The following is a 9,956-nucleotide window of genomic DNA, read 5'->3' on the forward strand; positions in this document are numbered from 1 at the left end:
AGTACTAGTAGCAGGATTGGACTTTAAGAGGGGAATCATAGATCCAGTATCATTAGGAAATGGAAACATAGACTCATCAAAGATAACATGACGAGAGATATAGATCTTGTGGCTCTTAACTTCAAGACACTTATAACCTTTATGTCTATCACTATAGACAATAAAAATACAAGGTAGAGTTTTGGGCTGTAATTTAATTTGGCGAAAGTGATATAGAAGAGGATAACAACGACAACCAAATGCTTTTAAAAAGGAGTAATCAGGAGGAGGATTATGAACGATAGAGTAGGGAGAATTATGGATAAAATAGGGGTAGGTAGACGGTTTATCAAATGCACAGCTGTGGCATAAAATTCAGCCCAAAAACTCTCAGTAAAATCACTTTGAAGCATTAAAGCTCGACCTGTTTCAGTAATATGACGAATCTTCCGTCCAGCAAGACCATTTTGTTGGGGCGTGCTGGGACAAGAAGATCGACTGAGAATACCATACTCAGTTAAAAAAGATTTTAATGGTTCAGCATATTCAGTGCCACCATCAGTTTGCAACACTCGTATGGTTGTCGAAAATTGAGTTTCAATCATAGCTTTAAAGTTAAGAAAGCAACGAAACACTTGTGTTTTGTCTGATAAAAAATATATCCAAGAAAAACGAGAACATTCATCAACAAACAAGAGAAAGTAGAGAAAACCACAATTAGATAAAAATGGTGCAGGACCCCATAAATCTGAGTTGATAATAGAACCAAATGTATTAGAATAAGTACTTCGAGATGAAAAGAGTAGACGATGATGCTTAGCACCAACACAACTAGAACAAATGGAACTAGATAAAGAAGAACTAGAATCTAATGATAAGCTAGACTTAAGAGACTGGAAGACTGCATTGTTGGGATGACCTAAGCGCATATGCCACACAGTTGGACTAGCTCGAGCGCCAAGAGTAGCTGCGGAAAAAGCTGGGACATGTGATGGTTGATATGAAGAGGAAACACTGGAGAAAACAGGGTACATGCCAGCTTCATTCTTGCCCTTATATAGAAGAGTTCACGTTAGTCGATCCTGTATACAAAAACTATGATGATCAAAGTGAAAAACACAGTCAGAATCTCATGTAAGTTGACCAATATACACTATTTAGCAAGAGAAGGAACATGAAGAGTATTCTTCAAAGTCAGCTTTGAGGACGGTGGGTTAAGAGTTACATCACCAATTCCTGTGATGGGTTATAGTTTACCATCACCAACGAGAACTGTATCATTACCGTTGTAGTCAAGACGATTGGTCATCTGAGAAGAGTCAGATGTCATATGGGCAGAAGCAACAGTATCAGCAAAACATTGATTCTCATACGGCATAGGTTGAATCTGCATTGCTGAAAAGGCTTGCGGAAGACCAAAATTCGAGACTTGACTGAGACGATTACAAGTCTGTGCTGTGTGTCCTCTGGTGTTGCACCACTGACAAATAACAACTTGATTTTGAGGTGGAGGACCAATAACAGATCCAACTTGATTATCACGAACATAAGATGAGCGTCCATATGATGGATTTTGATATCCACCATAGGGTTGAAAACCATTGTTGTTACCAGTATTCCAGTTTTGATTATTACCATTATTGTTCCAGCCATTGTTCCAAGTAAATCGACCCCCAAAATTGGTATTGCCACCACGATTTTGATTGTTATAAGATGCACGACCATAACTTCCACCACGACCACGATGAGGATTGTTATTCACGCCACGACCACGACCAGAGTTACTATATGAATTTGAACTTGGATGTTGGCCACCACGACCAGCAGAAGCACCAGCAAAGAAGGAGATCAGACTTTGAATGTCAGCATCATGTGTTTATAGATTTTGCAGATATTGAAGATGAGATTCATGATGTAACAGCAAGCCATGAAGCTCGGTAAAGGTAGGAAGAGTGGTACGGGCAATGACTGCTGTGTATATGTTCGACCAATCAACACCCAAACCACGTAGTGTCGTAGAGACAAACTCAAGAGCAGACACCGGTTGAAGAACAACAGCTAAGGAATCAGATATTTCTTTTATCTTCAAAATATACTCAGAGATGGTTGAGTTACCTTTTTGAATAGTTGTCATACTTGCTTTTAGTTATAGAATACGTGCAGGATTAATTGTTGCATAGGTAGAACGAAGATAGTTCCATGCGTCACGAGAATTTCCACGACGTGCACATTCAGCTTTCATGGTTTCAGTAAGAGAACAGTTAATCCATGACATGATTTTTTGATCAATAACTTCTCATTCCTCATAGGTTGGGTTGGGGGTTTTAGCTTGAGTTTCTTTATCAACAAGCTCTTTTGCTGGTATTTCATAAGAGTCATCCAGATATTTATAAAGCCTTTGTGATTTAAGAATAGGAAGAATCTGTGATTCCCATAGAAGATAGTTGGTTCTATCTAAGAGAACTATTTTTGTGCAAGAGGGCATGAAAAGTGATTTTTCGAACAAAGAAGAACAAGAGTTAAACATAAGAGAACCGATGTTTTGCGAGATATAAGCAGGATAGTTGGAGAGCCAAAGCTTGGATGAGAAGCCATAGTGCCAGAGGTAGAAGAAGCCATAGTACTAGAGGTAGAAGAAACTGATGAGGATGAAGAAGCGAATGAAGTCATGATGAAAAGATGAGCAACTAGGGTTTTGAAAAGAAAAAAAAAATTTAGGCTAGGGATTTGGAGACATCATTCTGGCTCTTGTTACCATGAACAATTATATAAGCTCTCTTATCCTAATAGAGTGGCAGAGACATGTATTTATAATAAGTTTAATGGACATGTTACATTGGACTCTTTACTGGAAACCAACTTATATATATGGACTATACATATTCATTGGACTATATTCTTCGGTCTATCATTCCAGGAATCTGCAAAACCTTTTGCGTCTTTGAGAAGCATGTCAAGTGACACTTTTAAATCCTTGGATGATTCTTCCAAGTTCAATGAGAATGAATTCATACCGGCAGAATCAAGCTCAGGAGAATGCAAAACTTAAAGGGATGATGATAACAACCAATAAATAATTTGATTAATCAAATAGTGGAGTAATAAGGTTTGTTGTGGTAGCTAGATTGTACTAATTTTCTAGCCGTCTTCTTATAAGTTATGTATATGCTCAATAATTCCTAAAGTATACCAACTAATTTAGGAAAATAAAAATAAACAAGGAAAAGGAAATCCAAGTAACACTATTCTACTCAAAGTTAAAAGAATTTTCGATTTTTTTTTAGAAAAGGATTCCTAACTTTTGTTTTCCGAAGTCGCCGATTATAGAAATGGTAGTATTTAGGAAATACAGCATATATAAATACATGCACAGCTCCTTGTATCCCAAGAGGTCTTATTCCATCTATTTCTCTGGGTATCGTATCATTACAGTTTAAAGTATGAGACTTATAAGACAGATCATGACGGATCTTACGGCAATGATGAGACTAAGAAAGCCCATGCCGGATCTCCCAGGTGATATCGTTGTCGATATACTACTTCTGTTACCTGCGAAGTCAATAGGTAGATTAGGGATGGTCATGGGACGGGTATGGGGCGGGTATGCCAATCCCAGTCACTGCCCCGTTTGTAAAAAAAATATTTATACCTGTCTCGTTACCCACATGAATTGGGGCGGGGTGGGTATGGGGAATATCCATACGGGGCGGGTTTTTCGTGGATTACCCGTAACACTGAATTAATACATAAATTTATTTATAATTAAAACTTAAATACGATTCAAACAAAAATAATAACATAAGATTAATGCATTCTAAAACTTTGAATTTCTGAAATTCATCTTAACGTGAAAAAAAATCTTTAAATGACCTGTTTAATTTATCTACATTTTCCTTTTTCATTCTATTTTCGTCCATGTTAACCATTTTACTGTTTGCATCATTTTCTATTTCAACTTTCAGAGAATGTGTAAGTGATGAATATATAAGAACGATCAAGAATATATTGAATGAAAGAAAGATTGACTAAGTGGTACAACTATGCAAATATTGAATGAAAGAAAGATCGACTAAGTGGTACAACTGTACAAATTCGATACAAATTCTTGCATAAAAGTCTAAACCCTTATAATATGAAATCTACGGGGCGGGTATGGATCGGGGACCTTGTATCTTGTCCCCACCCCATCCCCGTGGATTAGATTTCGGGTGTTACCCATACCCAACCCCATCCCCATTTATGCAGGTAAAACCCTGCCCAAACAGGGCGGGTACCAACGGAGATGGGTTTGGTTGGGGCAAATGGCCATCCCTAATTTAGATTCATTGGAGTTTGAGAAGAATTTGAGAAAAAAAAAAAAGATGAAAACTTCATACCAAAAATGAGCACAATCTGAGGCGTGTAACACCACCATCTAGCCTTTTGAATATCAACCGAAATTAAGATCGGTAGATGGTGAAGTTTGGTATCTCAAATTGTGCTCATTTTTGGTAGGCATGTAGAGCCTTATGAGAGTAACGTATCATTAAAATATTAGATTTAGATTCGTTGTAGTTTGAGAAGAATTTGAGATAAAAAAAAAGATGAACACTTGCTCATTCCTCACTGAACGAGGGCAACATCAATACATCAAGCCCAATGCTAGAAATTTGTGCTTTAAAAAAAAACACATCAAGCCCAATGCCGGAAATTTCCAATTTATCAACGGCACCAGACATTTCATAACCTCCGATAAGAAACTCCAATCAGCCGGAACAAAAAGTGTATCCAAGTGTTGAAGACCCAAGCAATTAGGATGTCTGACATTTGGAAGAAATAGATAGCATTGGATCTAGTCCAAATTCCAAATCATGGGAAAAGAGAAGAGGTTCACTCGCTACTTTTCTTTTTGAAGAACCCCATAAACTAGAATGTGGATTTTGTTTTGTGATATGAAGTTATGAACCTAGTAATTTGAGCATTTCTTAAAAACTTTCTCTGCCCTTCAAAGCAGAAAACTAGAGTTGATTATTCCCACACACAAAGAAATGTTGACCTGAAAAGTTAGTTGTAGATCCAACACAAAAATCAGGTTTGACCTGATACTGATTGAGTCTAGTAGAAGACTACCTTAATGGACTACACAAGCTCTGGCTCACCCCCACCAGATCAAGTTGCCCCTCTTTGTTTTGGTCCATGACATTCGGTTAGATTTAGACTCATTTTTCCTTTTCGGAATCTGATTTTTTAGATCCCTGGGAACTGGTAATGTCAATGCCTACTTGCACTGTAGTGTCAGTACCCACTTGCACAGAGCTGGATATACAAAGAAGCAATCTCTAAATGAACTTACTTTTCTATCAACTTGATCAATAACAAATCATATACTTATAAACCAAATTAAGGAATCAATACTAGGCACTTTTTTAAGGTTAGAAGGAAACTAATGACTTTTCAATTTCATAGTGCTCAAACACCAATTGCCAAACCAGGGGCTGTATGTCTTTAGAAAAGAAGCCTTGTAAGACGTGTGAGAGCAAAATTATAACCATGATGATTCATTTCCAACATCTCTGACTAGATTCATGAACATAAACACAAAACTTTAACACTTAGCAACCAAAAAAAGCAAAGTTTCAGACTATTCAGCGACAACACATGCTAGCAAGCAGTGTCTGATTATTCTGTCTCTCTAGTTTTCTATCACAAACAGTAAACACAAATTCAAAAAGATGTTTTGAAAACACTAACAATTGCCCACAGAAAAATGAAGTTGGTTTCCTTACTCCTTCGAGCTCTGTCTGGACACTCTTTAGAAGCAAAAAACTCTGACCAGTTCAGGTACAAATATGAAAGTAATAAGAGTATGGCAGTAGAAGATATCTAATTGGAGTAAAGTTCAAAGAGAGATAAGCGAATTTGGACTAGAATACTTTACAAAATTTGCTCATCTCAAGGTTACCCAAACAGCCCTTCTCCCAATGAAAGGTTTAATTTTCTATTGGCAACAAACCACTTTTCTATAATTCAGTGCCTTCCAATAGAATAATTGCTAGCAAAAAGATAAATCACAATTTTGTATCAAAATGCCTATAAATACGACCAATGAGAGTATGAGACACTACATTCAATTCATCAAAGTTTAAAGATAGTCATGGAGATTCCTGTAATAGATCTTGAAGGTCTCAGTGACAACTTGAAGAGTGAAACAATGGAGCTCCTTCACCAAGCTTGTGAAAGTTGGGGTTTCTTTCAGGTTTGGATGAATTAAAATTTCTTTCAATAACATATCTCTAAATCTGAATAGATGATTTCGTATATCGTTTATACATTAGTGCCATAACCTGCTACTGCTAGTATAAATTCTGAAAAGCTGCATCACACCATGTGAAACTTTATATAACTTCAGATGTACATTTCAAAGGACAGCTATTATGGTTATTTAATGGATTACAAGCTCTGATCCCAAACAACTACATCAAGATCACAATGCTAGTATTTGTACTCTGTTATGCAGCTTTTTGAATCTTTTATGAAGCCTGCTCCTGATATGTACTTACTGTAAATCTACAATAGATATTGGTTATGAAGCTTATAAATTATAATACTAACAATCTGGATTCTGCGATATTTGCAGGTGACCAACCATGGAATCAATGTAGAGCTGATGGATAAAGTGAAAAAGTTGGTGAATTTGCACTATGAGGAATGCATGAAAAGAAGGTTCTATGAATCAGAAATGGCAAAAGGGTTAGAGAGTCGAGATGCCCCAGCTGTGGACTCCGACTGGGAAAGCAGTTACTTCATCTGGCACCGACCAAAAGCTAAGTTCGACGAGTCAATAAACCTGTCAGATGAACTCAGGTTATTTTCCAGTAAAGCACTCATTATCTGCAATTGTGTTTGTGTTTTTACTAATTAATGGTGTAAATTTGCAGAAAGGTAATGGACGAGTACATTAATCAGATCATCAAGTTAGCCGAGAAGCTTTCAGAGCTCATCTGTGAAAACCTAAGTTTGGAGAAAGACTACATGAAGAAGGCATTTTCAGCAACTGCAGGTCCTTCAGTCGGAACAAAGGTTGCTAAGTACCCTCAGTGCGATCGACCTGAGCTAGTAACTGGACTCAGGGCACACACCGATGCAGGTGGAATCATTCTCTTGCTCCAAGATGACCAAGTCCCAGGTCTTGAATTCCTAAAGGATGGGAAATGGGTGGAAATACCACCTTCTAAGAATAACACCATTTTTGTTAACACGGGTGATCAGATCGAGGTGCTAAGTAATGGTAAATACAAAAGTACTCTGCATCGTGTTTTGGCTGATAAGAACGGGAGTAGGCTTTCTATAGCTACTTTCTATAATCCTGCTCCGGATGCCCTAATCTCTCCAGCTTCAGAGCTTCTATATCCTAATCAATTCTGTTTCCAAGATTATCTCAAGGTTTATTCCACTACCAAGTTCTCAGAGAAAGGACCCAGATTTGAAACCATGAAGAAGATGACATCTGGACAGTGCAGTCTTCCCGCTTAATGGGCTAACGATCATTGCTAATAAATTCCACTACTTACTACGTCTATTGTGTGCTTGTGAGGGTATTATGAGGTCTTACCTTAAGTTCTTTCTACTGTTCTATCAGTATGAAAGTGTTTAAGTGATATTATCTGGTCAGATCATATTTGAATTATGTGTCACCATTAATAGAAAATTGGCTAATTATCTCATCGACATGGTTATCTAAACTTGTTAAGTGTTATACATAATGATATGCACATACTAAATATACAGTATTTATACGAAAGTAGGAGAATCTAAGGTAAACAATAATGATATGCACTCAATGTATAAAACGTTAATCTAAATAATATCATGTTTCTTGAAAGTGAAACTGTACATCTGGTCAGAACTTGTTCAGAGTAGACAGAGGTTAAAATTTTTTTATTAATCCACAACAAACAAACAGATTTTACAGCATTGTCACCAACTATTCAATTTTGATAATATAGATTTAGTCATGAAAGTATTAGTCATCTCAACTGTTGGAATCAATATAAACTTATGATGCTTCAACGAAGAATGATATTTGGTAACTAAACATAACAAAAAGGTACTGAACTTCAGTGATTTTGAATACTGACCAACTAATTCTCGAACAACAGAAACAAGATGCTCAATTGAATCCTGAGTTAATGAAATATTCTGATTCAAGATGTTTTGAAACAACATAAATAGTGGTTCAGTCCATACCAGTTTATCAGAAACCAGATGCTGATGGCAGGGAAGACAGATAAATTTCCTCGATTGTTCTTCTCCACAAAGTAACCTCTGGCAGAAGGCAGACACATGAGCTGGATGCAGACATTCCTTGATGATCCTTGACATCACATCACATATATGAGTATTAAGCCCCTCCTTGCGAAGAATTAAAGGAAACAATAGTGCATCCACAGTAGCCTTCTGCCGTGGTTTGCAAGACTCAATTGTTGTGGTTACTAACACTCTTGAGGCAGGTTCATTAAGAACCAGCAATTTCGGTAAGATAATTGAACACAAGACCTTGCTTGCCCATGAAAACTCACTTTCATTAGCATTTACACCCAAAAGATTCGTTATCAGAATCGAAGCAGTTTCATCATCAACTTCCCAAGGTTCAATCAGACCCAAAACCGCAAAGGAATTTCTAACCTCTTTTCCATCTCCTTCGAAGCAAAGTTGGCGAATTTCATTAGCTAAATTCGCAGTTCCATTTGCAGATTCACACTCTAAGAGTTTCATTTTCAAAGAACCCGCTTTTGTGCGAAGCTCAGAATCAATAGAGACATCCACCTGATTCAAAACTTCATCTTTTTCTTCTATTTCACATAATTCTTCAACTTCCATTGCTTCATCTGGACTCTCATCTGCAATACAACTCACTGAAGCACTTTCTCTCAACTCATCAAATGTTAGAGGAAGCCATGGAAGAACAGAACTCTTACTATTACTACTACTCTGAAGACAACTGGGTAAAGAAAAAAACTCCTCCTCCTCTTCAAATCCAGTCAAATTCAATGAAGGAAACTGACGAAAATCCGAGTCAGACATTTTATCAAGCAAGTTATGAGCAGATTTCTTAACCCAAAAATCAACCTTTTCATTACCATTCAAGACATTCTCAGCAAGTAAACATAATTCCCTCTTACAAAATCTCTTACTTTCAATAGTCAGAAATGATAGTATCCGAGACTGTATTGCATTCGGAAGAGTCTGTATATACAAAAATCTGTCCAAAAAAACAAGAAAATTTTAGTAAAAAAATCTGATAAAACTGAGAATTAAGGAGAAATTAGAAATGGGGGTTCTTCAATTTTGTTACCTTTTCGATTGAATAGAAGAAGAGGATGGGTTTGTGGTAATGGTGTTAATTGGTTTAGAGAGAAGCTTCAGGAAGGAATTAGTTGAAGTAATTGTGGTGGAATTGTTTAAAGAATTTGATGAAAACCAGAGAGATGCTTCAGACTCTGGTGATGGAGAGTTGAGAAAGATATCAAATAGAGGAACCCAAGCTTCCATTATTTTTTTTTACAGTTTTAAGGGTTTGGTTCTTCAGTGTGTTTTGATTAGTAGTGTTGGGAGGTGGTGGTGGTAGAATGCATTGAAAAAGAAAGCAGACGTCGTTTCGGGGAGGCCTGGAGGGTGTTAAGATATGAAGGTCGCATGTTCGACCCGCCGTAGAATGCACTTTATGTACATGCCAGGCCTCCGGGTGCGCAGCAAATTTTTTGACATCCGGAAAAGTGATTGCCGCCGGTTAGGCGCATAGGGAGTCAAACATCTGATATCTGGAGTCAGCCTCCTAACCAAGATACGATTTAAACGCAGGTGATACAAATGACTTTTTTAACAAACTCAAATCTCACATTAACAAATATGTTTTATTTTATTTTTTTTTTATTTTTTTGATAATTCAAGGAACCTTCTCATTAATAGAAATTCGAGGTTACAATGAGTTTAAGATC

The 9,956-nt window shown here is 37.0% G+C and overlaps 2 protein-coding genes across 2 annotated transcripts; one reads left to right on the forward strand and one right to left on the reverse strand.

Annotated features, from left to right (window-relative positions):
- The first annotated feature begins 5,838 nt into the window (after nucleotides 1-5,838).
- On the forward strand, nucleotides 5,839-7,688 carry LOC113295123 (1-aminocyclopropane-1-carboxylate oxidase 1-like). Its single transcript, XM_026543475.1, has 3 exons — nucleotides 5,839-6,214; nucleotides 6,596-6,822; nucleotides 6,897-7,688. The coding sequence occupies exons 1-3, from the start codon at nucleotides 6,113-6,115 to the stop codon at nucleotides 7,489-7,491; spliced, it is 924 nt and encodes a 307-aa protein (XP_026399260.1). The 5' UTR covers nucleotides 5,839-6,112; the 3' UTR covers nucleotides 7,492-7,688.
- LOC113295121 lies at nucleotides 6,673-9,608 on the reverse strand. The gene is made up of 3 exons (XM_026543474.1): nucleotides 9,314-9,608; nucleotides 8,206-9,220; nucleotides 6,673-6,805 (listed from the first exon to the last, which is right to left on the reverse strand). The coding sequence occupies exons 1-3, from the start codon at nucleotides 9,508-9,510 to the stop codon at nucleotides 6,797-6,799; spliced, it is 1,221 nt and encodes a 406-aa protein (XP_026399259.1). The 5' UTR covers nucleotides 9,511-9,608; the 3' UTR covers nucleotides 6,673-6,796.
- Between the last annotated feature and the right edge of the window lie 348 nt (nucleotides 9,609-9,956).

This window comes from Papaver somniferum, chromosome 7 (assembly GCF_003573695.1).
Source record: "Papaver somniferum cultivar HN1 chromosome 7, ASM357369v1, whole genome shotgun sequence".
In the NCBI taxonomy this organism is placed as follows: Eukaryota; Viridiplantae; Streptophyta; class Magnoliopsida; order Ranunculales; family Papaveraceae; genus Papaver; species Papaver somniferum.

Excerpts from the sequence above, each read along its gene's own strand:
- LOC113295123 (XM_026543475.1), top strand. The coding sequence starts at position 6,113 with ATGGAGATTCCTGTAATAGATCTTGAAGGTCTCAGTGACAACTTGAAG. Across the intron at positions 6,215-6,595 it reads AAAGTTGGGGTTTCTTTCAG|GTGACCAACCATGGAATCAA; the intron begins GTTTGGATGAAT and ends CGATATTTGCAG. Across the intron at positions 6,823-6,896 it reads AACCTGTCAGATGAACTCAG|AAAGGTAATGGACGAGTACA; the intron begins GTTATTTTCCAG and ends GTAAATTTGCAG.
- LOC113295121 (XM_026543474.1), bottom strand. The coding sequence starts at position 9,510 with ATGGAAGCTTGGGTTCCTCTATTTGATATCTTTCTCAACTCTCCATCA. Across the intron at positions 9,221-9,313 it reads TCTTCTATTCAATCGAAAAG|ATTTTTGTATATACAGACTC; the intron begins GTAACAAAATTG and ends TTTTTTGGACAG.